The sequence below is a fragment of the Lissotriton vulgaris genome, chromosome 5 (genome assembly GCF_964263255.1).
Source record: "Lissotriton vulgaris chromosome 5, aLisVul1.2, whole genome shotgun sequence".
Lineage (NCBI taxonomy): Eukaryota > Metazoa > Chordata > Amphibia > Caudata > Salamandridae > Lissotriton > Lissotriton vulgaris.
The window spans coordinates 1,291,439,532-1,291,466,681 of record NC_141693.1 but is presented as its reverse complement, the minus strand read 5'-3'; the positions used below and the strand labels follow the sequence as shown (position 1 = coordinate 1,291,466,681).

Below are 27,150 nucleotides of genomic sequence, written 5' to 3'. Positions count from 1 at the left end.
CTCTAGAGGAAGTGCTTCAGTTGCATGGCCTTCATGTCCCGTGATCTAGTCCATATGAGACAGTAGATCAGGGAGGACTTCATTCATCAGACGAATGAGCTAGAGCTGGAACAGAACTCACTCTCTTGTAGCTGTACATCCTCCAGGCAGGCACTTGTGAATTTTGAGAAGAGATCTCTTGATGCATCTACCCCAAAACTTGAGTCATGGGTGCTATAAATGAACATCCTGCTGGAGTGCAGGGGCTACATCTGCACCTCTCCGACAATTCTGGCTGTCGCAGTGTAACATAGTACAGGTTGTAAACAGGATTGGTAACGAGAATACAAACGAAGAGGTTGGATATTCTGCACTTGAGAAAAAGGAGAGCGGCAGGGGCTATAAGCGATCAAGAGAGATCACTAATGTAGCCGGCAGGATTACCACTATGAACAGAACAACTGTTTCACATGAAAATCCTTATGAAATATTATTAATAAAAAATTGTGTCTCAGTTCAAGCATTGATAAATAAATATTGACAGCAAACAAGAGGCATGATGCCCTCTCTGCCTCACATATGCACCTCAATATCCATTTTTGCTCAACCTATGATTAATCAATTATATCTATCTCTGTATATAAGCATTTATTTTTACTATAGATATGTACCTATCTTTGTGTATTGCTTTGTTCAAACATGTAGAATAATTATTTTGTTAACAAATAAATAAAACACTTTTAAAAGTACAATAGCACTTAACTCGTGTATTTGTAAAGCGCACATTCACGCGTAGGTATCTTGGCGCTGAATAGCAGATGTTTATTGTTACCCGACTCAATGGTACTCATTTTATCGACCTTTGATGGATGAAAGGCTGAGTGGACCCGCCGGGATATGAACCTGTGACCATGAGGTCGAACACGGGCCCTTGCAGTGGATGCATTAATCCACTGAGTCACCAGACCCAACCTTGAAAACCAGAGTTTATCTAATGCATCTTTAATCTACATATGCCTACTTCCTTTATGCATCTATATACCTTCCATGTACTTGGATCTACATATTTATTACTTTTCTCTTAAAAAAGCATATCCAATGCACTACCCTAGTTCTCATCCTATACTTCTCTCCATATCTTTCATCTACATATACCTACCTCCTTTATGCATCCACATAGTTTCTATGTACTTATGGATCAGTATATTTATCACTTTCTTCAAATTCAGCATATCCAATGCACTACACTATTTCTCACCCTATACTTCACTCAATATATCTCCTACCCCCACTTTCTGACTCATCTCAAACTTCTTTCTACTACTCTTTACAATGCACTACCCTATTTCTCACCCAATACCTCTCTCAATACAGCCTCTACATCCATTCTCTCATTTATCCCAAACCCCATACCACTACTATGATCCCCAAAATAACCCTTTCTAGACTCTCCCATACTCTACCCCTCCTTGCATCATCTGACACCTCTTTTACTATACCAATCCCCCAAAACAAGCCTTTCTAAACTCTTCCCTCTGACTCTTCCCCTATACATCCCCAAGCCTCCTCCTACTGCTATGACCTCAAAAAAAATTCTAAATCCTTCACTCTTCTATCCTCAACTATCCTTTTCGATCCAAATAACAGATTAACATGTTCACTTCTCAAATTTCATAGTTCACTATATTAATTCATCACTAATCCTTTATGGGTTCCAGCGGAGTGTGCTACTCACTAAAAAAGTGCTTCAACACCTCATCAGAGGTAGCAAGCACTGCATAAATGCAAACCTTTTTAGGTCTCACCTGAGCCAGCGCATGCGCTGCCCAGCGAGACATTTTCTAAACTGGCTTTTAAAAGTGCTACCCCATAGGCTTTTTCTGGCCTCAAGCTTGCGTGCACACCGCCCCATCTGTGTTTCCTCCGTCACGGGTCATTAAGCATTAAGTGCATCGCGATCACTTTCACGGCTGCTTCACTTTCACGGCCATGCAGCCAATGCTTGTTTGCCATGGCATCAGCAGGGTGTTCCAAACAGTCACCGCTTACTGACAAAAGTAGACTTTTATTCCTTATGAGCACTCACAACTGTTGCCTTCTCCAGTCCTAACACATGTGACTGCTTGGACAGGAAGCAGTGCGACTCACACAACAATCCCCTGGAAAGAAAGGTTCTGGTTTCCATAAAGTAGTAACACCACAAAAAAAGTCCTTCATACACAGACACTACGTCCATGACTCGAACGTAGATGCACAGGTGGGACACTCTCAGCAAATCATTCCGAAAGCACTATTCAGAAGCCCGTGCCCTCGCGCTGTGACCGATTTAACTCTCAGGTCACAGCAGACAGTCTTGCCAAAGGGGGCCATCTTGGAACGGGCAGAGTTACCTTACTTAGAGATGGAAGTATTACAGTTCTTTAGTCTGAAGACATTTGCGGTAGCACTTCGTTCAAACAGGTTAAAAAAAAAAGGCCGCCATCTTGAATGAGGATATCAACAGCAGACGCAAATGACCGCTTGAAAAACACGCTAAAAAGCTCGATGGCATATCGCTCGACACGCATTTCCCTTTTGCAATGCTACCACGGTTCGCCTTGTTATGATTCACACCTGTTCTACAGCCTTTGCATTCCCTTCACTCTGCGAGGCTCAGAATGGGTTTATAGCCCATAGCTCTTTGCTTGGCCCAGCCGTAGCTAATCAGCCATAGCTAATTGAAAATACCCCGAGGCTAATCGAAGTGCTGCATGCTTTCACTGGCAGCGGATTATAATTGACAGAACACACTGCCTCAGCCCTTCCCACTCAGGCGTGCACCAGAGAAGCCGGAAGGTAGCTCAGCTCTTCGCTTTCAGGATGGCTAATGCGGTCCTGTACATGTAAGTGAGATTCCAGCCGCACTGTTTCTCCCTTGTAATTAGGGCTCCCGTTTTTATGGTATTTATTTTCTTAACATTTTCGTCTGTATTTATCCATATTTATTTTTTGGCCATTTTATCTGTATTATCCATGTTTATTTTGTATTTTTAGTATAAATAAATTTGCAAAACTGTACATTTCTATATTTATTTAACAAATAGGCGTGCACTCATTCTTTGATGTCTGTCGTGTTTTAGCTGTTTAAGCTGCCAAATATTACATAACAATACATCCACTAGTAAACACTAGCATTGTACCATAAATGTATATTGACACATGGCATTATTTAAAGAAAATTCACCCTGTTTTTTAATTTCCCATGCTGTCCATCTGCTCAGCTGTTGGGTGTCAATTCATGAAAGACAGCACGGAGAATCACTTAGAAGAAGCACCATTTTTTGTATTTATCCACTTTTAAAAATAAATACAGACAGAAGACACATTGTTTTTTTGTCTGTATTTATCTGTAAAAATCTGTTAAAACGGAATACCAGGAGCCTTACTTGTAATGCAGAGCGCCCACTGCCAGCCACATTTGCCTACTTAATTATTTTTTATATAGGTAAATTGACTATCGAAGATACCTACTTCGCATGGCACCATTGATATGCTGCACAAACTTGATTATTAAGTCCATATAGGATTTGTTGATGCCGGAGTGAGCGGCTCTCCCTCGCACAGCCCATAATAATTGGAACAAACACCCGCTCCTACATGCCGTCAGTGCCATACCAGTCAATTTCCATTGTTTTCCATTCCCAACTGCCTTACTAGTCCTAAACTATTGTTCCTCTTTCCTCAGTTAGCGCTATTAACTGGCAGCTGCCAGTCACAGCGGGAATTCTTATCCCTCCTTTTCCAAGTAACAGATTTCACGCCCCCTGCGGCCATCGGCCCCAATTTCATTATTTTCTTCCCGGCAATACCCGGTTCAGAGTAAGCTCCATGCTCTCCTCTTTCGCGCATCTTTCTGTCACTCGCGCCTCCACGGTCTTGTTGTATGTGTGTATGACTTCAATTCCACACAGCTCCTTCATGCTATCTTGGGTATATTCTGTGATACATTCCATTAAATTATAAATACTTGATTCTGTCAACTAATGGCAGGACTTCATCAATTGAGTTTTCTCCTATTCTTTTTGAGTCCTTCTCGCTTAGCTCCTTTCTCAGACAACTGTGTCACTCAGTTAATACTATTAAAACCAGGAATGGCAATAATCTCACAGCATGGAATAATAGGAAGCTCCACCTCTTTTTAAAACAAGCATTGGCATAGCCAATAGGTCTCGCATTTGGGACCTTATAAGTGTTTAGCCATGCAACAGTTGATGTTGTTGCACCAAGAATATTGTGCTGCATAACTAAATATTATAAGGTCCCAAAAGCGAGACCTTTCGCTATGCCAATGCTTGTTATCTCTGCTATCCCTCCCCTACCCAAATAACTGAATAACATATCCACCACTCAAATTACTTTCATATTTCACTGTACTAATTTCCAACACTAATCCTTTATGGGTTCCGGAGTAGCATGCTACTCACCAAAAAAACGCTTTAACACCCCATCATGGGTAACAAGTGCTATATGAATGCAAACCTTTTTTCTCTCTTCCATACCTCCACTATCCTTCTCACTCCAAATAACTGACTAATATCCACCATCCAAATTACTTTCAAATTTCACTATACTAATTCACCACTAATCCTTTAGGGGTTTCCGGAGTAGCGTGCTACTCGCCAAAAAAGGCGTTTCAACACCCCATCAAGCATAACAAGCGCTATATAAATACAAATCTTTTTTTTCCTCTTCTATCCTTCCGCTATCCTTCTGAATCCAAATAATTGACTAACATATCCACCCCTTAAATTACTTTCATATTTCACTACACTAATTAAACACTAATCCTTTATGGGTTCCGGTGTAGCGTTCCACATATGCTGAAAAAGCGCTTCAACGCCTCGTCAGGAGTAGTAAGCGATATATAAATGCAATTACAGTACTTTAAAATAGCAAAACCAAAGGGGATGATGGACGGAGTGCTTAACATTGAAAGCACTCACCCCAAGTCAACTGATCTAGGTTTAATCCATCATCATTCTTTAGCTCACTCCACCACCCCAGTTCAGAAATGGCCATATGCAAATCAGTCTGACCTTGTACCTCATGGGAGCTGTCCAGCCCGAACTGCCAAGCCATGTCTTCCCTGGACCGGAAACAAGCATCCTGGGACCTGTTTCTGGCTAATCAGCCATCATCAGCCAGGCTACCTTGAGTACTATAAAATACCGAAGCCTTTTGGAATTGTTACTGATTTTGCACACGACGGCCAGCGAAAGGCATTTCCATACTTGTAGTGCCTTCTTTACCTGTTTCTCCCCAAACACTCTTCTCTGGGAAATTCTAGGAAGGAAGGGCCAAGACCTGTGCAGTTGCTACAGAATGGGGGTGGTGTGGGCAGGGGGTGAGGATAACAAAATAAATAAAAGCACTTGCCTGAATACCAGGATGCCTTACAGCAGTGTTGTGATTGGTCTGAGTGCTGTGGTTCGGTGCTCAGAGAGGAACTGGTAGGCTGTGCATGTTCCGCAGACAGACTGTACAATACAGCCTGTGGAGAACATGCAAAGTGCACATGATGGTTTGGCCGGCCCTAGACGGCCGGCCAAAGCGTAATGAGCACTAAGGTGCAGCCGCCACTTCTCCTCCCTCGACGCCACAGGAGCCTTGCCCTGCCCTAACCTGGATTTAACTGCTAGCTCAGTACAAAAAATAAAATGATAATAACGGAATGTTTATCATTTTCTTTTTTGCATTGAGCTTGCAGTTTAAGCAGTGGGTTGACGCTCCTCCACCTTATCGGAGGAGCCCGCCCTGGACCTGTTATGACAATCTCTGCCACAATTTACACACTGATCTCACAGAATCTTTTATGTTTCATGTTGTATGCTTCTCTACCTATTTGGTCACACAGAGCTTGCCTGCAGAGTCTCACCGATGGCTCCGTCCACAGAGTCAATGGTCTCCTTTCGAGGGCTCACCCACTGCACCAGTGCTGACAGTTTGCGCTCCCCAGAAGGGGGTTCTTCCTTCACTCGATTCTTTAAGATTCTCCTGAAGAGGAAGAAGTAATAAAACCCTGATTATCAGTGCCAGGTTCGTGTCTAACTATTCACCAGAGCAACCATGGTGTTAGATATGTTTTTTGTAGACATGGAATCATGTTGTAAACAGAAAGGGACTTTTTTTTTTACATCTTTTTATTAACAAAATAACACAAAGAAAAGAAAAAAACATCAGGTGAGGTGTTAACTTCACAGTAAATGCACCAAATATTGCACATTACAGAACCGATAAAACAATATACGATTCAGGGGATCACAGGGATTCCAGCGCCTCCTCCGTTGCTCGCTGCGCCGGGGGTGTGCAGATCTCCCCACGGTGGCTATTCCAAGCCCCCAGACCTTTCCCCATTTCTCTGGACAACCCCTGGCCACATACACCGCCTTATCCCTAAACATGCACCAATCTAGGTCCTCCATCCATTTTGGAACCCGGGGAGGTTGGCAGGCTCCCCACAGCTGAGCAATATTCCGTTTGGCTATCATACATACCAGCGTCACCCATTAATTATGATACACATTCTAGTCTGTGTGTTCCCATACATTCAGTATACATCTCCGGGCTTCAACAGAAAGGGACTTTAAGGCACAAACCAATATACAAGAATGGACTGCGGTTTGGTCGAGTCAGCATAGCTCAGATGTCAGCATAAACTGGTACATGTCTTGCACAGCTGCAAGCCTTGGTGGGGTGCTCACTGAGGTGTCTGTGCTGGCTTTGTGCATAAGACATATCATTACCAGGCTTCCAGTGTGTCTATCTGTGCAGCTAAGCTACATGCCTAACCTAAACTTCAGATAGATATGGATAGTCTGGCCCCAGGAGGCCTGTCTCCACCTGAGTCCTAAGTGATGCCTGTTCCCCAGTCTCTTAGTTTCCCTAACCTGAGGACCATGCATAACGTGTTCACTCAAATCTTATTTACTCTACCTGTGCATAGGGTATCACGCACAAAGGACCTCAAGCAGCAGAACAGCTAAAGTGCAGAAATTTAGTCCAGATCCATGCTCAATTAACAATTCCTCATTTTATGGCCTCGGGCTAGTTTTGGGCACATTAATGCAGTCTGTCCTCTAAGCTACATTTGTGTTATTTCTTTACATATGAATGGATATGGAAATATTCACTTAGCCACACAGTTGAGTTTTGTTCCAGCAGCCCTGAACTGGAAAACCATGGCACATCAGAAAAAATAAACAACCAACACACGAACTCACGAAGCAGCCAAATTGTCAATGCAACATCATCTCATGTGACACCTTCAGGGATTATATGGTTTTGCAGTGTAAAAACAAAATACCTACTTGTTTGTCCAATTAAATTGTATCTATATACGAATCTCAGAATAGTTTAAATACCAGTTCCAACTCTCGGGCTCTCCAAGTTCATGAAGGTCTGGTGAGAAGGCCACCATGTTTAGGTTTCTCAAGAGACACAAGCTGCCAGCCTTCTATTCTTTAATCTTAGTACTAGAAGTTCATATTGTAGTGACTATGAGACTTGGTGTGGTAAATTCAGGAGCTTTGGAAAATACGTTTTACTGAATCAATGGTGAGTTTGTAAAACAAAGAATCTTCCAGCAAAGGGCCTGAGAGGAAGTAGACAAACACAGGGTCTGTCACAGGGGACGAGTAGTACTGAAAATGCCAAGATAATACCAAAGGCATTACAACAGTGTGGATGGGGGGGGTGGAGCTAGGAGCCCACGAAGAGGCGGTCTACCTATAGAGCTCTGCCGAAACCTGCATCCCCCTGGATAGCAACACACTACTGGGAGCGGAGGGAGAGCAGTAAAGCAGCTGAGAGCAGGCGGAATGGAAAAGAGCACCGGCGAGGCAGGAGCAGAGAACCGCATGATGTGAATACTATTTGCAATATTGTGGCACCTTAGCCTTCATGCTGCGATAGGAGATGACACAAACTCTAGTTACATGATGCATAACTGGTCCAGGGCATGTGCACCCAGCCCCTTTTATTTGCACGGTGACCTGACCGGTGATGCCTGTGTTGGATGGGTGAGGGGTAGGTGTTAGCACAGCGCCTAGGGAAGGGCTGCTGCATGACGTGACATGCAAGACACTACATTCTTTCCAAAACCCAAAAGAAAAGCAACAAGTCCAACCTGTGGAAACAAAACAATAATAAACTTGAGTCCATCAGTCTCTAGAGTCAATCAGCAGGACAGCAGTAGACGTATGTACTGATGAAGTGAGCTGTGACGGGACATCTCCGTTCGCATCCATAATTTAACCTGAGTGGTTCAGGACTCGAACACTGGTTCAGAGACATTAGGAACCTTCCAGCTGCATGCTGATTTGAGTTGTGTCCATTGAGTGGAGTTGGCCCACTCTACTACTGATCCTGATGATTTGTGTTTAGGGCCAACAGATCAAAACAAGGTCCATTAGGAGCGTTGTTGGAATCCACTGCGAACCATCCATCATGAAGCATACTTTGGTGATGTTGCATGGATCATTGAGCATGTCTGCAACCTGTTGAGGTACTCACTCCAAGGCCTTACCACCTCTTGATATCTGACGGTGAGGCAGTGTCCAGACCATCTCTCACACTTGTGGGGGCTCCTTAGATGGGTTGCCACAGGACTACGTGCGGTCTGTGCTGGGGCTACATCTGTGCCGGGCCTGAGCTGCTGAAAGACTGCAGAGGAGTCACTGGCTAGTCACTCGTGCAACCTCAGGGGTTGATGGGTCTGGTCAAAACTCCCTCTCGCCGTCAGGATCAGGGTGCAGGAAGGATATGCAGGTAGTCAGTCTCTGGATGACTGACTCTTTTGCCTAAATCCATCGTTTTTGTGTTGCTCACCATGCCATTCCAGTTTGGACCCAGCCATATGCCAATCAGTCTTGAACCTGCGCCCAATGGGAACAGTCCAGCGCGAACTGCCAGGCCAGGTCCGAAACCGGTCCTAGGATGCTTGTTTCCTGCCCAGGGAGGACCTGGCCGGGCAGTTTGGGCATTCTGTCCATCAATTGTTCTTTTTCCATTTTTGAATTAAGCAAGTAAGACTTCTGGTCGCTTGGGTCTCTTCTTCTGGGTGCAGCAGCATGCACTTTCTTCTGGGCTGGCAAGCAGGGCCTCTCAGTGGTGTTTGGCTGATGATCTAGTCGATGATCTGGTTCTCCTCTCTTTCTTGAATGCTGTGTGGCGTCTGGCCGTGTCCCCTCTTCAGGTACCTCCTTAGAGCTCCCACTCTGAAGGTGGATGTTTGTGGATGGTCCTCTGCCTCGAGGGCCTTCTAGCTGTTTGACACTCTTGTCCCCTGTGTCAGTGTGGCTTCATACCACATGTCGCCCATTCCTTCCTCAGGAGCTTCTGGTAGATCCTATTTAATGGTGTTTCCTTGTCTGGGACAGTCTTCCATTGGTAGCAGTGAGCTGTGATTCTGTCCCCTTTCTATGGGTGGCACAGGACTTGTGCCTTGGAGTAGCTCTGCCATCAGGCCGGGTTGGTGTGGTGTGGCACAGTGTGCTTTGAGGGTGTAGGAAGATGTGGAACTAGTGTTTGGACTACATTTGTGTTGTTGTGTGCTTCTGTCTACCTACTTTATTCAGATCTGTCTGGGGCTGTGTCCATCTGACAGGCTGGGTCAACGGTGTAGTGTCTTTGGGATTCCTATTCTCCTGAATGGGTGGCAGTGGTGAACTGCGCCTCGTGGTCCAGGTTCCTTCTCTGGGGCCGGCTGTCTGGTGGCGCCTACAGTGCAGTAGCGGCTTCCCCTTTGGGCCTGTACGACAGAACTTGGGTGTCTCTGAAGCCAATCACTGCTGTTGGCTGGGATGGCTCTATGGGCTTTGCCACTTTGATTCACTTGTGCTTCCTCTCTTTGGCTGTGTCACTACTTTTATTACTACTTTGGGCAGGTGATGAACTTGGTGCAGTAGCACTGCTCCGTAATAGGGGTAGTATTTGATACTGCAGTCATTCACTTAGAGGGATTGAGTAATACAGTCCGTTTGCGGGCCCTGGGGTGTTGGCAGTCTTCTGGGTGTCATCTGCCAAAGCTACGGACTGTGGGTACCATGCCTGCACGCTCTTCAGGCTACTGAGATGGCTTGCCATGTTTGACTAGTGCTGCCTCTTCTGTGTGGGCTCTAGTGCACCTTTGGTGACAAGGTCTCTTCTGTGTCTGTGCAGGGCCTCTTGGGAATGCCAGTAGCGGGGGTATGGTGTTGGTGGGTATCTGCCATTAGAGTTCCTCCCTCACCAATGTGGTGCAGTGCCCTGATTTTTGTTTTCTGATCACTTGTCGTTCTCCCCTGAGTTTGTGCTCTCAGGCTCTCTTTTCTTTAGCCAGGTGTGCCTGGTGAGCAGGTGAACCAGCAGTGGTGGAGCTCCTCACCTCTCCAGTCCTTCAAAGCAGCTTCCTTCTGCCACTGGCGCCCTCTTGTGGCTGGCATGTGCCTCAATCACACTGCTGGGGTTGTCTTGTGCCCAGATGCAGAAGTGCCCACAATACTGTTCGCTCACTTACGGAGGCAGCTGATGACCACTAGGGGGCATGCAGCTCTGACTGTGCCTATCCCAGCTGCAGTAGCTCAACTATGTTGGGATCACCTTCTGCCCTGCTGTTCCTCAGTATGGTGCTTTTGTGCTCTATGCATGTCTTCCCATCTCCTGCTTGAGGGCGGAGGAGGCACTGCTGCTGGGGCTGCTGCATTACTGTGGGAGGCAAAAACGGTCTTCTCTTCGGTGCTGGTGGTCGCTCTTGCACTTGGGATGGGTTGGTGAGCCCGGACCTGGTCATTGTGAGGGAGCAGAAGAGTCCTTTATTGCTAGATCTCCAGCCCTGTTCAGGGGTGGCAGGGCCGACCAGCTGCTTTCTTCTTGTATGGCCTCCTGCACTCAGGCCAATGCACGCCAAACTTTCCCAGGGAAAAAGGTTGGTCTGTTTCCCCTTTGGTTTCAGATGGCTATCTTGGCACGCAGTGCTGGTAGATGGCCACCAGGTGGCATGCAGCACTCCTCAGGCCCATACTTGCCTCCTTTCCTCACTGCAGACTTCGGTCCAATTGCTAGTTCTCTCTAGACTAGATTACTGTAATTCTCTTCTGACTGGCCTTCCCAAATCTCACCTCTTCCCCTCCCCCCTCAAATCTGTCCTCCATTCAGCAGCTCGCTTCTGGGTACAAACGAAGTGACCACATCACTCCTATCCTGTCTTCTCTCCGATGGCTTCCCATCGAGGCTAGAGCTATTTACAAAACGGCGTGGATCACCCACAAAGCTTTGCACTCTTCCTCCCCTCGCTATCTGGCGAATAAACTGAAATTGTCTGGAGGCTCAAGACCTTCTCGGAATGCGGAAAAGTTCCTACTTGAGCCCCCCTCCTTCAAAAGGGAAAATTTGATGGCTCAATCGTTCTCAGGGAATGCGGTGAGAATCTGGAACTCGCTTCCTCCTTTGCTCCGTGCCATCACCTCCATCCAGATCTTCAAAGCGGACCTCAAATCTCTTCTATTCCAAAGACACTTTCAGAACTAATTCCTTCCTTCTCAGAACCCGCCAGGAAGTTCTTTAGTCATAGTAAATTTGTCATATATATTTATATTTTTGTTTGTACATTCTGTGCTTGCTGTGTTTGATATTGTGTTCCTTTTGCCTGTGTTGTTTTGATTCTATGGCTTGCTATTTTTGCTTGTTTCCATTTTTGTAACATTTCTCTCATGTAACGTAACTGGTGCTCTGACACCTTCGGGTAAAGTCTGCACTATATAAAAATGCATTCAATAAATAAATAAATAAATAGAGCATGTCCGGCTCTATGCCGCCTGCTCATCTCATGCTGTAGGCGCTCGGGTCATGTGGGGAGAGCAGTGTAGCTGTGTCATGGTGGGCCCCTCAGCACGGGCACATCGGGTCTTTCTTTTCTTCTCGGGAAGGTATGGTGCCTTACCTCGCCAAGAGCTGCAGCTTTGCCCCTAGTATCCTACTGCAGGGCCCTTAGGGAAGGGGAGCGGAACATCTTTCACGCTCACCTTCCTCTTATGGTGCTGTCCTTGCCGCTGCAATGGGCATCCGCAGGGCGATCCTGGGCTGTAGGTGGGAAGCCAGGATGAACGGATGGTGTGAGGGCACGATAGGATCAACCACCTTCATCGCCATTGTAATATTGTGGCCCTCGTCTGCATGCTGCGATAAAGCATGACACAGACACCAGTTACATGATGCAAAACTGGTCCAGGGCACGTGCGCCTGGCCCCTTTTATTTTCAAGGTTACATGACCAGTGACGCCTGTGTTGTATGGGTGAGTGGTGGGTGTTAGCAGGGCCCCTATGGAGAAGCTACTGCATGACGTGTACTGCAGGACACTACACCATGGGTGCTGAGGGGAATAGAGCGAGGTAATTGAATACTGCCAACACACAAGAGCGACACCCGACAAACTCACCATAAATATCTACGGTCGGACTCCTAAAACATGCAAGAAACAGTAGCAACTGCTGGACCACAGCGAAGGGAAATGGCACACTGCCATGGCCATTTGACTGAACAAGATGAGTACACCAGCCATATAAAAGGAATATGGCACTAAATTGTTGGAATCAGGTACACATGAGATGCCATCGACTTTCCACAGACTACATTGAAAGACCAGACAGTAATTCTCGACAACTGAAGTACTGCAAACTGGGAGAAAACGATGTGATGATAAAACTGAAGGCTTGAGTGGGACCTATAGAAAGTTGAGCCTTATTACTCCATGGGATTGTGCTAAAACACTCAACAGGGGGCAAGGACACAAGATACAAGCGTAGAATAAGCCATCAATAGGGGCTGCTCTGAAGAAACTCAAGAGGTTTGTTGGCAAACAATAGCCCTATGATATTTACACAGGACAGAGCAGGCCAACTGGGATAAGCCCCAGGACTATATTCATCCCATATACAGGCATAAAATTTAAGACTGATTTAAACTACTGCATGAACTAATAACATTGTGGCATGCACAGATATAAGAACTATTCATGAGAACCAATAGCGGACTTTCTAATATCTTATCTATGATAATCAGTGCTTTAAATGGGCCGGTACTGAGTACCTGCACTTTTTTATATTAAGGGGGAGAGTACCAGCACTTCTCAAGAGAGACGTAATTCTTTTAATTGGAGAGTACCGACACTTCTCAGAAACAAGCAGGTACTCTGATACAGAGTATCAGCACTTTTATTTTTCCATTTCAAGCACTGATGATAATATGAAGAAAGTGCACCTGCCACACCTAGGCCCCTCACAAAGATGTTTCATCTCTATTTGGCCAGGGTACACCAAAAGACCTAAGGCTCAGAAAGGGACATCTACCTCCAGTTACAACAGCGAACACCCCACATCACTATATCCAAACAGGGAAAACACCCAAGATGACGTCTGAACAAACCACACCACTAGCGGAAGCCACCTTTAAAGAAATTACAACTTTAAGACTTTCTATGGCTATGGTCTGAGACACCAGAACAAATTTTTCAGCAGATATACTTTCCAACTGCTCCAACATTGCCTCTTTCAAGGCATATATACAGCAAACAGAGGACAGACTGCAGCAAGTGGAACAGAAGATAGAGGCCTCGAAGTGATTGGTAACAAGACCGCTGGTTCTTGGAAGTGAAAGCCACTGAATTAGAGGACAGAAGCTGCAGAGTTAACCTGAGCTTTTCTGAAATACCAGGAAAAAATGGAAGGCATGGATGTGTCCGCTTTTCTAATACAATTCATTCCATAATTCACCAAGCTCACAATTACACCTCCCCAGAAATACTAAGAGCACATAGACTATGAACAAGAAAGCATATGATCAAAGGAGGCATACTCCAGATCATTGCCTGCTTCATGTATCATCACCAAGTCTGATAAATCATCCATGAAGCAAAGAAACACAGGAATATACAGGTCACCGTCATGCAAGATTTTTCCCAGGATACCATCCAACACAGGAATAGATTCCTAGCACTCAAACCGAGACTTTAAAAGTTGGGTATTACATACAGCCTTTTGGATCCAACTACTATCCTGATCACATAAGATAACAAAACATTGGCAATTGGAAGGTCTACTAGACTCTATTGATGAAACGAACACCTATTGATGAAACGAACATGGACATAAATCAGACTAGAAACTGGGTGGACCACTAGAGACCCAGACAGAAGTAGAATGGGAGTTCTCACAGGCAGCTTAAAGAAGCAGATTGGAGGAAGAACTTGGCAGTGGTCCACGGGTCTAAAACACAAACAAGCAACAAAACAACAACTCAAGAGGGACAAATCCAAATTGTCGCTAAAAGCCCCTCTATAATAGGACTTTGAATTCCTGCCCAGATATGGTACCCTCTTTTTCTCACCTGAGTTACTCAATCTTAAGTGTTAAAAGTAGGTTTTCCTAATGTATACTTACTCACTATATGTTTTGAGTACAAAGCACATTATGTAATTAGGCTAGGTGAAAGGTTGTTGCGCCTCAGCTTAGGCGTATTTAGGAGTGTTGTATCCTTTGGACACCCTCCTACAGACATATATGACGTTGTACCAATCTGACAGCAACAAGAAATTACACCCATGCCAGCATGATTAGCCGAACATGTCAGAACTTGGGGGCAATGACTTCCCTTACAGAATGGCAACCCATGACTTGATGATTCCTACTGCTGGCAACAACGGACAAGGTTACCCCTAACATCCCTCATCCCTTCGTGTAGGTTTGTTCTGCCGGTGGCTGGGTCGTTGGTGAGGGAGAGGATCAGCTGGGTGTCGTCGGCGTAGGAGATGATGTTGAGGTTGTGTTGGCGTGCGATGGTTGCGAGTTGAAGAGGGTGGGGTTGAGTGATGATCCTTGTGGTATGTCGCAGATGACTTTGGTGGCCTCAGATCTGAACGGGGGGAGGCGGACTCTCTGGTTTCTCCCGGCGAGGAATGAGAGGATCCACTCCAGTGCCTTCTCTTTGATTCCGATGTTGCTGAGGCGTTGAACTAGGGTGCGGTGGCAGACAGTGTCGAACGCTGCGGAGAGATCCAGGAGGATGAGGGCCTCTGTTTCCCCGTTGTCGAGCAGGGCTCGGATGTCGTCAGTGGCTGCGATGAGGGCGGTCTCGGTGCTGTGGTTGGCTCGGAAGCCGGACTGCGAGTGGTCGAGGGATCCGTTCGTCTCGAGGAAGGCGGCAAGCTGACTGTTGGCGGTCTTCTCGATGACTTTGGCAGGAAACGGGAGGAGCGAGATGGGGCGGTAGTTCTTGAGGTCGGTGGGGTCTGCTGATGGTTTCTTCAGGAGGGCGCTGAGTTCGGCATGCTTCCAGCTTTCCGGGAAGGTGGCGGTGTTGAAGGAGCAGTTGATGATGTCTCGGAGTTGGGGTGCGATGGCGGAGTCGTCCTTGTTGAAGACGTGGTGGGGGCATGGGTCGGATGGTGATCCGGAGTGGATGGTGTTCATCGTGTGGATGGTGTCTTCGGTGCTGACCGGGGTCCAGGCGCGGAGGGTGGTGGGGGGGGAGTAGGTTCTGTGGTTGGGTGCATGGTTTGTGCTCCGAAGCTGTTGTGTATGTCTGCGATCTTGCTGTGGAAGAACGAGGCGAGTGCGTCGCAGAGGTCTTGTGAGGGAGTGATATCGTTGCTTCCGGCGCTGGGGTTGGAGAGCTCTTTGACGATGCTGAAGAGTTCCTTGCTGTTGTGTGCGTTCTTGTCTAGTCGATCCTTGAATGCTGTCTTCTTGGTGGTGTGGATCAGCTGGTGGTGTTTGCGAGTGGCGTGCTTGAGGGCGGTCATGTTGTCTGTAGTCGGGTTTTTTCGCTAGGTTTTCTCGAGGGTGCGGCAGTCCTTGGAGTTCTTGAGGTTGTCGTTGAACCAAGAGGCTTTCTTGCTTCCGGGCCTGCTGGGATGGTTTTTCAGGGGTGTGAGGTCGTCAGCGCAGTTGGTGATCCACTGTGTGAGGTCGTTGGCTGCTTGGTTGGGGTCCGTTGATCTGGCAGGGGGGTTCTGGTTCAGTGATGTGGTGAGCTGGTCGGTGGTGATCTTGTTCCACCCGGAGCCTGTTGCGGGTGGTGGTGAGTCGTGGTCCTTCTGAAGCTGAAGTGGACGCAGCTGTGGTCTGTCCAGTGGAGTCCGGTGGAGTGGCTGAAGGGGATGTACTTGCTGGAGGAGAAGACAGGGTCAAGAGTGTGGCCGGCGTAGTGGGTGGGGGTGTTCACCAGTTGCTTGAGTCCGAGGTTGGCGAGGTTGTTCAGCAGGGTGGTGGTGTTGTTGTCGTTGTTGTTCTCCAGGTGGAAGTTGAGGTCACCTAGAAGGATGTAGTCAGCGGAGGGGAGGGCGTGTGGGCTGATGAAGTCTGTGATGTCTTCGCTGAATTGTGTGCGGGGTCCTGGGGGTCTGTAGATGAGGGTGCCTCTGAGAGTGGTCTTGGGGTCGGTGTGTATCTGGAAGTGAAGATGTTCGGCGGCTGTGAGGGTGTCGTCGGAGTTGGTCGTGATGCGGATGGTGTTCTTGTGGACGATGGCGATGCCTCCTCCTGTCTGGTTGACGCGGTCCCTCCGGGTGATCTTGTATCCGTCTGGGATGGCGATGGCGATGTCGGGCGCTGAGGAGGCATTCATCTAAGTTTCCGTGAGGAAGGCGACGTCTGGAGATGTGGTGTCGAGTAGGTTCCAAAGTTCCACGGCGTGTCAGTGGACGGAGCGGGTGTTGAGCAGGATGCACTTCAGGTGGTTGCTGCTGGTGCTCGGCTTGGCGGGTGCGGTGCAGGTCCGGATGCAGGAGAACTTGCAGGATTGGCAGGTGAAGGGTCCGTGGGTGCGTCCTGGGGTGGCTCGGTGGCAGCCAGGGATGCGGCCGGTGTTGAGTGCGCTGGTGATGGCGGCGTCATACGTTCGGCGGGTTGGATGGCTTCTGCGGGGGCCAGGGGGTCTGGTACTGGGCGCGGTCCAGGCGCGGACGGGCGCAGACGGGCTTGCCTTTGGCGCACCATTGGCGCAACCGCTGCGCATGAACGCTGCGCATACGTGCGGACTCTGCCATAAATGGAGAGTGGGGGGGTGGAGCGAGGGAGGAGCAGCTGGGAGGCGGGAGCGGGGTGGCGAGTGGGGAGGGGAGCGATGCGATGTGTGAGGCTGAAGGAAACGGGGGTGGGGCCGCGGGGGAGCAGTGACGGGGAGCGGGGAGCGGGTGGAGCAGTGGGAGAACGGTGAGAGCAGAAAATACAATCAGGGGCACAACAGTGACAAACAGGGGCACAACAGCGGGAAACAAACGGCGCTAGCAGACAAACAGTCAGGGGCACAACAGTGACAATCAGGGAACAACAGCGGGAGAAAATACAGAATGCTGGCACAATACAAATAAGGCAGAAACAGTTACTGGCAGTGGCGGCAAACGGGAACTGGGCACACGCGGGTGGAGCGAACGGCACAGACCAGGTCAGGTCACGAGCCTTGATAACTCAATGGGCTCTCATAGCTAGGTCACTCAAGGAAGAATTTGGTAATGTGTATCCATGAACTATATGACAAACATCTTGGGGCACATAGGTCCATTAACCTGCCAGGATTCTCTTTTGCATGACAGCACAGACTACCCCACAATCACACGCCAGATGACGAGATGGTTTCAATGGCCCTAGCAATCGCCAAACTCTGTATACTCAGACAATGGAAAAACCCACATAGCGCCAACCTACAGATGTGACTACAAAAAATATTTTTACAACGGCTGCATACAAACTGGTCATCTACTATATAAATGACCAAATGGAATAATGTGATAGAAGCTGGGTGAATTCATGTTGAACACCATAAATTACGTTGAGGTGCCCTGTGCCACATCATGGCTCACTTAGACTACTACGTTAACGATAGTAGTGAATCTGAAGGTGGCAGAGCAGATTGGTACCAAATCTATCAGTAAATTAGTATTACAGCAAGGGAAAGGAGGAACACCAAAAAAGAACAGCTAGCTTGCTGGCCTTGAACAATCCAGATCAATTTTGTAGAACAAGTGATTGACTCAGGTTCCCAATACTCAAGTACCCAACACCAAGAGTAGGTCACCGCATCATAGGGGCCAACATCAACACTAACACCCTAAATAAGATTGGGAAGGAGACACGTAACAAATTACATAGGCAAATTAGCTGTTTCGTAGGGTTCTGGAATCGGACAAAAAACGTCCCCCGTTGACGGGATGTAATACATGCTCGCTAAGACCTCAACAAATAAGTGTTACATGGTCTCTCGAGACAGTAATACACGAACAGCACAGTCATCAGATGGTAGAAACAAGGGGACACATTCATGAATGAGGACCTAAAGATAGAAGTGCAGAACACCTTGAAATGGAGCGTGTAATGACACTGATAGATTAAAGACGATGCTTTGTTATGTTGTTTTATTTTATAACTAGCAGCCCGTCCCAACGTTGTCCGGGTATGAATTGCTGCTGGCCAGTAGTATATTGTTTTGTAGGATTTTGTTTTGATAGCATTTCTTATCTGTGACAGGCATGTGAACCGCTCCGATTCACAGTGCACTGCTGATGCACTTAAGAGTGCTCGTTCAGTAGTGTGTGAACTCGAGTTTCCCTACTTTATTTTTCCTTGCAATATTATATAGCGCGAACTCGACAACATGGCATGAGCACAATTTACATTACAGAACACATTAATTTGCGGTAGGCACGGGAAGACGAAGCGATTTGCCTGGAATCACAGGATGTTGAGCTGATGCAGAGATTCGAACGTAGCTCCCCAGCTCTAAAGTTCGCTTTTCTAGAACTTGTGGCGGGAGGTGTGTCTAAAAGTGTATGTCGGTGCTGGCCATCAATGAGAGAGACCTGTGCATTTTTCAAATGGGTGATGAAAAAATATGAGTATGTTGGTGGAGATGTGGGCCGCCCTGCCAACAATGTACTTACCGGGGGAGGGTAAACACCCATTATTCCGCAACTTTCTTTACCGCATACCATCACTCTGCATACTTTCATTAGAAAAGTACCATGACTCCGTAATGCCATTATAACGCATGGCATTACATTTTATATGCTTTTACCACGCATACATTTACAACTAAATTCGTTGTAAATGCATGAATGGTAAAAGCATGTTTTTTTTAATGTTTGGATAAGGTAAGTATGGGTATATGGGTATATGTTTTGGGGTACTGAGGTATATGTTTTGGGGTGTTTGTGTATTTTAAGGGTTCAAATATAGTTTTGGGTTATGGGGTACAGGGGTATTTTTAGGGTTCAGGGCTAGGTTTGGGTTTTGGAGTACAGGGGTATTTTAGGGTTCAGAGGTAGGTTTGGGTTTTGGGGTACAGGGTTATTTTTAGGGTTCAGGGCTAGGCTTGGGTCTTGGGGTACAGGGGTATTTTTAGGGTTCAGGGGTAGGTTTGGCTTTTGGGGTACAGGGGTATTTTAAGGGTTCAGGGCTAGGTTTGGGTTTTGGGATACAGGGGTATTTTACGGTTCAGGGGTAGGTTTGGGTTTTGGGGTACAGTGGTATTTTTATGGTTCAGGGCTAGGTTTGGGTTTTGGGGTACAGGGGTATTTTAGGGTTCAGGGGTAGATTTGGGTTTTGGGGTACAGTGGTATTTTTAGGGTTCAGAGCTAGGTTTGGGTTTTGGGGTACAGGGGTATTTTTAGGGTTGAGGGGTAGGTTTGGGTTTTGAGGTACAGGGGTATTTATAGGGTTCAGGGCTAGGTTTGGGTTTTGGGGTACAGGGGTATTTTTAGGGTTTAGGGATAGGTTTGGGTTTTGGGGTACAGGGTATTTTATAGGGTTAAGATGGGTTAGTGTTTAATGGTGTTGGGGTATTTTAAGGAGTAAGGGTGGGTTATGGTTATGGTTATGGGGTGCAGGGGTATTTAAAGGGAGCAGGATGGGATTAGCACACAATATGAGACATGGCATGAAGGGCGGAACGTACCACATGCCCCCAGCATTTGTCACGGCCCCAGTACACGCCCACAGCACAACGCAGACACGCCCACAAGGGACTACTTTGCTGGTGCGGTTCTTTTACCTTTTAAATGTGTATGGTGGGTTGCTGCATAGCCTATGTCCTTCTGCTGCAACTACCCTTTCCAACGCTGTATTGGGTGTTGTGATTGGTGCTGTGGTTCTTGAGATTACCCGCCTCAAAGGTTTGGGCTCTCTCTTTATTATACTAGTATGGATGGATTATTTTTGGTACTGCAGAGCTCACATTGCTGACTATAATTAAGCTTGAATATGTTCAAAATCTCAATAAAAAATTGTTAAGTATGAAAAAGAAACAGTATGGGCAGAGTTTGACGTATGCTAGTTGATGGCTGGGTTCTAATTGTAAATGCTATAGAGTGCTGCAGCTTCGCTAAGGTGTTTGGGCCAGCCTCAGGCACGTGGACCCCATTGCTGTTAAAGTTAAAAGCGCAATGAAGGTGAGGAATCACTTTATTAGCCTGGCCATGCTGCAGTCGATGCCTGAATGGCAGGAGGTGCTACAGGGCGCTGCAAGTCAAGAGTATGAGTGAAAGCCAAGTCTCAACACAGGAAGAGGATGGCTGCTGTGTGTGAGGGCTTTAATACTGTGGCACACAGAGGTAACGTGGAACAGAGATGAGTGGGTGCACTAGACAAGGTGTCAGGACACTAGAATACCAACGAGCTGTACCAGGCTGGATTGAGGCGAACATGCAGAACTGTGTGCAACAGGTGGAGTAGCCGGGGGCACCATACATCAAAACTATAATGAATTGACAACGTTGTGTTCATGGTGGTGGTATGGAAGTTGACATCATGTACTAAAAACACAAGAGGTGTTTCATTCCAGCAGTGATCTGCTTTGGCAGAAGATGATGAACATTTACTCAAGTCACAATGTGAAACCTTAAAGAACGCGTGTGGACCTTTAGCAACTGCAAAGGATGCTGCAGAGCCTGGTAGAGGTGCAGTGGCAGAGATATGTGTCTGAAGGGAGGGTAGCGCAGCAGCATATCTTACCCGTGATCCTCTGTGAAGGTCTCTCTTTGGAAGACAGTCTCATTCTTAGGAAGAAGCAAATCTTTCTGGTGATTGTACATTGACTTTAAATTGAGATCCAAGCTGTCACGTGGTGCCTATTATAGTAGAAAGTAAGAAAAAGAGGCTGTAAACAACATCAGTCATTAACTGCTCATGCAATTCTGGATTCAGAAAGACACAAGCCACGTGCTCTTGTTGCTGGCAAGACGTGGTGTGCGTTTCTGTGTGCAGTGCGGCTAAACAGGTGCTTCTGCAACAACTGGGAATACAGCTCATTGTAGGCAATGTTCATTTCGCCATCTGTGCCCTCTCTTCGAGTTTGCATGATGCTTCTTTTAATTAAGTGTTGTGAATTCATACATATTTCCACTAGTTGCAATACTCTTTAGGTCGACAAGCTCAAGAAGGCTCATTAGCCTCATGTTGTACTTGCTTTAAGGTGAGTTAAATAACACATCCTAGCTACTCGGAGCACAAATTAGCTGGTCAGTTGTAAAGGGGCAGCATGAATGTGTGAAAATTATCATTATTCAACCAATCCATGGTCTGATGGTAGGTTCTATGGGCCACTGGTAACCATACTAGTCATTTATGTTTGCAATTAATAGGGTCATTCTTCTTGAAGGCTCAACAGCATAAGAACAGCAAGAATCTGCACAGGCTGGCGTTGTTATTGAAATGTTCAAGCTCAACAGACAGTGATGAGGAATGTTTGACCTTACAACGCATACTTTTACAATGAATACCTTTACAAATCATTTTTTACAACGCAACATCCTTTAAAAGGCATTCCATTACAACGCATACTACCTTTACAACGCATAACATTACAACGCATACCATTACATTGCATGTATGGTAAGTATTGGATAGTGCAGGGGTAAAAATTACTATTCTAACTCCAGGGGGTGCAACAGTAGGCTAAGTGTTGGATAGTGTAGGGGTAAAAATTACTATTCTAACTCCAGGGAGTGCAACAGTAGGGTAAGTGTTGGATAGTGTAAGGGTACTATGTGTTGTGATGGTATGCGATGTAATGATATGCGTTGTAATGACTGCGTTGTAATGACATGCGTTGTAGTGGTATGCGTTGTAGTGGTATGCGTTGTAGTGTCATGCGTTGTAATGGATGTTGTGTTGTAAAAGTTTTGTTGTAATGGTAGTGCGTTGTAAAAGTTTCGTTGTAAAGGTTGTTTCCCGTGGTGAGTCGTGTTGACTCTTCAGCTATCTCACCTTTAACAAAGGATTTGGGGTTCTTGCATGTTGTATGTGATGTGGAGACACACTGGAAATACGGGCCAAATACTCGCTTCTGACTTTGCCACATTCAGATACAGAAGGATCTGTCCCATTCTGTTCTGAAAAGGTGGAAGACAGCTCTTGGCAGGACCTGGTCTCCAGGTAGAGCCGGGGTACAATGCTGTAAGAACTTTGTTTACTTTATGTCCTTTCCACTCCTCATCCATCACTAATCCACTCCTTAGCAATCACTGATCCCCTCAGCAGCATGTAGGAGTTTGCTGAGGGGCTTAAGGTGGGGCGGAGGTCAACCCCTCAATATTGTCGATGGTGAAAGAAGGCATGTTCTCACTGGCTATCCACAGCAGTCTGCTGAGCTTACATGTACAGCAGGAAGTCATGTCCCGCCACGTGAAAGCCGCCACAATTAATATTACAGCTGAGCCTCAATAGCTCTGAGATGCACTCATGTTTCAAAACCGGAAGAAAATGCATTTCCTGTAACCTAGTATGTCTGTCCTATAGTTTCTCGCCATACCACTCAGTATTCTTATTCTACAGTTGCTCTTTTCCTTCATTGTATTTCTTAGACATTGGTCTTGCTAGTAAAATATTTCTCTGTAAAGCACACCTATCCATCCTCCTACTACCTCCCCAAAGTCGAGGTAGTGTATATAAGCAACCATAAATAAATGTTTGGATCAAGATGACTGGAACTCTACCAATAATTTGGACGGAGTAGGACGTTGTTGCTAATTTACCATTCAGTACTACTTAAATGGGACTCACCCTTGAGGATTTTATCAAAAGTGCACCACATTTCTGGTATGTCTAATTCTAAGACGGCTGGCAAATTGTTACCGCATCTAATGACATCCTAGTCATGGTCATAGAATGTAAATGTTAAGAAAATGTGCGAAAAGTACAGTCTGTCAATCTAGTTAATATTAAGATTGTGCTAGCAAGACCCCAATATTTAAGAAATATTTGTTCTATAAATAGGTGCAGATTTGGGTTGGCCTGCTCAAGAATACCAACATTTGAGCACGCAGAGTAGTTCGTCGCTGGTACAAAATGTATTTTGCTTAGAATTCTCTTCAGCTACAACTTCAAGTCACTGAAGTTCCCATGTAGTTTAGCCCAGGAAATATGCCTATGGTTTTGTAGCAAGCTCACGGTGGTGTGAGATGTACACCCACAATGTAATTCCTACAAGTAGTAATACCAAATTGTGGTAAAATAGGCATGCTTGCCCTCTAATGAGTTTTCAAATACTTTGGTTAGCCATTTCCAGGGACATGAAGGATGTAGAGGTGTTGTAACTGTTGAGGCCTTAACCAAGCAAGGCTAAGATCATTACGGGATCAGGAGATAGATAAAGCAACGAAAAGATGCCAGGAATAAACCTGGCCCAGCTTTAGAAGTGTGAAAAAATACAGTAGGGGGGTCAAAAAGGGCATCTTTAGCGACCAGGACAACTTAGGCCCCTATAACAGCTAACAGAACAAAAAGAAAGTAGCCTGGTCCCAAATTAGTGTTTGTGTGCCATGTTGAGCCTAGAACCTAGAATCCATTAATAACACTAAAGTGATTGCACTGGGCTAGAAAAAATTCCCATCAGCCCACCCATTTGGTGGAGTATCGTCACGTGGGAGATGTATCATGAATCCAGATCTTAATCAAGGCACCCGATATTGATGCAAAGATGGATTCTGTAGATATAATCTTAGACCACAGTGCTTCACTGGTGATGCTAATGGAGTGCAGTGCAAATGAAAAGTGAAAGTGAATGTAAAATTGACTCGAAGGACCAAAAATAAGTTTATTAGGTATGGTGCTAGGGTCATGATTAAAACAACAAAGCCCAATAGTTTTAAATAATAACTATGTCAGGGCGTGGTGTGGTGGGGTCGACATGTTTCAGCTAGATGGACAATTGGTCCTAGCTTTCTTCAGGACCTAGTGAATACTGCGACTGCAAATGGTAAACAAATTACAAAAGTGATGAACTTGTACACTTTTAATGGATAAATCCTACCAGTTACTCTGAGCCCAGATGTATACTAGTGGCAATCCGATCATGCGGTCTTTCCCAGCGTTCTGTGGGAGTAAGCCTCACCTCACCCGGCACCCACTCGGGAAGAAGGAGGCCCCGCTCTCTCCGTCGGTACCTCAACACCTACATCCGAGTGGGAGTAGAGGTGTAGGTGTTGAGGTACCGACGGAGAGAGCGGGCCTCCTTCTTCCCGAGTGGGTGCCGGGTGAGGTAGGTCCTGAAGAAAGCTAGGACCAATTGTCCATCTAGCTGAAACATGTCGACCCCACCACACCACGCCCTGACATAGTTATTATTTAAAACTATTGGGCTTTGTTGTTTTAATCTTGACTCTAGCACCATACCTAATAAACTTATTTTTGGTCCTTCGAGTCAATTTTACATTCACTTTCACTTTTCATTTGCACTGCACCCCATTAGCATCACCAGTGAAGCACTGTGGTCTAAGATTATATCTACAGAATCCATCTTTGCATCAATATTGGGTGCCTTGATTAAGATCTGGATTCATGATACATCTCCCACGTGACGATACTCCACCAAATGGGTGGGCTGATGGGAATTTTTTCTAGCCCAGTGCTATCACTTTAGTGTTATTAATGGATTCTAGGTTCTAGGCTCAACATGGCACACAAACACTAATTTGGGACCAGGCTACTTTCTTTTTGTACTGCCAGCTTTAGAAGTGCCACAGCAAAATCATAGCGTTTTAATAACATAACTGTCCAAAGAAAAGAGAAAAGACTTGCCTACCAAGAGTTGGCACTGGTAACTATTCGCTAGAATATTTGTTGGCAGAAGATTAGGGCTTTTGGGCACCCAGCAGTGCAGGCGGCCCCATGAAGCACAGGTTGCATGCATCCTACAACGAAATCCTTACTTTATTAAGCTCTTATATTACTCAGTAGACATACCTTTCAGGAGGGGTCAGCTGAAGGTAGCATGTAAAAGAGTTGCAGATTGAAAAGGGAATACAAAGAAAATATGTATTTGCATGTTATAAATAAGTAGCAAATGCTTCAGACAACTTACCTTGGGGTCGAAATAACAAACATCTTTTCTTGCACTGGAGAGAGTGGCAGTGGCGTTGAGCCGGTTCCAGGGATCCTCATTCTGAGCTAGGTGTGTTGGTGTGGAATAATACCTCTACAAAATGTACAGAATTATCATGTGCATGGGTTTATGTACAAATCAAAAAAGTTTCACCTTCTGAATAGAAACATCTACTGCAAAACTCTCAATGCAAACTCAGTAGGGCAAGGGTGTGTTTGCAAGTAGCAGCGGATGAAACGGCAGTCGGAGAAGGGGAGAAAGGGGACAGGCAATAAATGTAGACTATAGGCAAAGCCACTGGAATCCAACCTTTGCAAAGGGCACTCCATGGGGCGGCAATAAAAAACGGAGGACAGACAGAGAAAGGTGGTCTGGAGCGGAAGCAGGCTGAGAAATTGACGATGGCGCATCTCAAACAAATCTTACAGCCAAATAGAGGATGTCGAGGGACGACCGAGTGGTAAGAGCAGAGGTGATATTCTATGATTTGAGATGAACGATGTTACTTGCGTTTCTTTGTGGAGCTGTTCGTTCCCATACCGTTATACACGTCTGCACACGGTGAATGCCATTCTAGGGAGCATAGGAGATTACAGAGACGCAGCAACGAAGTGGGAAGAGTTTAGGGTAAACAGAATTCAAAAGGGGTACAGCGAAAACTCGGCAAGGATCCTCATTAAAAGACCGCACTTTGGGTAATGACTGAAGTGAGTAAAACAATGCAGAGAGAGTTCGCACAGAAAGGCAAAGAAGACGGAATGGTTCAGAAACTTATTTCCTAGAGAAATAGAATTGCACAAGGTGAGATGAGAAGGGGGGGGGGGGAGGCGGGCACTTCGCAAAGGTGGCTTTTAATGCACAATACCTGTTCTACTGGGCCGAAGCCGCAGTAAGTGCCGTCGTTCTCGTACTTGGGGTACGGAAGTGGGTCTCGGATGGTCGGCATGGCTAGATCCGAACAGTACTCCCAGTCCCAGTCCCTATTCGGGTAACCAGCGCTCAGACCAACCTCTCTTGCACTCGGAGGCGACTCGAAGCCCGCGGGTGGTTGCTAGGAAACGGTACACTGTGACGTATGAAAGCTAGTTCTAGAGAGGACCGTAAATGAGAAAAAGAGAAAGGACAAGCATAATTGTCTGACTCAACGTGGCGCCATCTCGGATCTGGAAGCGCTTTCCTCAGGAGTATACAACAAAATAGAACTACCTATAGCCAGAAAGGAAGTCAACTTCGAGTTCTGAATTACCGTTGCGTGTTTGAGGAAAGTTGTAGGCGTGCAGAATTTCACCATAGTAATTGTGGCCATGGATTTAAGTGGAACGAAAAAACTACCAGGAGGTCTCTCAAAGGGGCGTGGCCGATGTAATTAGGGCGTGGCTTAAAAATAGGCAAGGTAAAATCTGTATGGCAAATTCATATAGAGGTCGTGTTGTATATATGTTAATATATGACTAGAACACGTTAAGAGTTTTAAGGGTTTATTTTCCAGAGTGCCGGGAAACGCGACCTGCCGCTTGCGCTGATCGCGGCATAACCTCAAAATGGCCGCCGCACGTTCAATGACGCACTGGCGCACGCTCTGGGAAACTACAGCGCATCGCCACATATCTCCCCCCTTTAATATTACACACACAACATTAACGGAACAATGGAAAGCGCTTCCTCCGCCCCAGACATCACCATTGCCATCCCTGAAGACTATAAAATCACACGCAAGGACCGTCCAGGCCACACAGGAGGAGGAATCGCCATCGTCCATAAGAAATCAATCCGCATCTCAACCAGTT

General features: G+C 46.2%; 1 protein-coding gene across 2 annotated transcripts in view; it reads right to left on the bottom strand.

The window, feature by feature from the left end:
- The window catches only part of CFAP276 (cilia and flagella associated protein 276), a 28,961-nt gene extending 2,527 nt beyond the window's left edge, over positions 1–26,434 (bottom strand). Inside the window, exons 1-4 of one of the 2 annotated variants that reach the window (XM_086923181.1) lie at positions 26,229–26,434; positions 25,343–25,456; positions 20,995–21,110; positions 5,857–6,012 (exon numbers count right to left, since the gene is read on the bottom strand). In XM_086923181.1, coding sequence (XP_086779307.1) covers positions 5,865–6,012; positions 20,995–21,110; positions 25,343–25,456; positions 26,229–26,309 — 459 coding nt within the window. In that variant the 5' untranslated portion in view covers positions 26,310–26,434 and the 3' untranslated portion in view covers positions 5,857–5,864. The remainder of the gene's footprint in view (positions 1–5,856; positions 6,013–20,994; positions 21,111–25,342; positions 25,457–26,228) is intronic. The other variant, XM_086923180.1, reaches the window with a different exon arrangement.
- Positions 26,435–27,150: the final 716 nt, after the last annotated feature.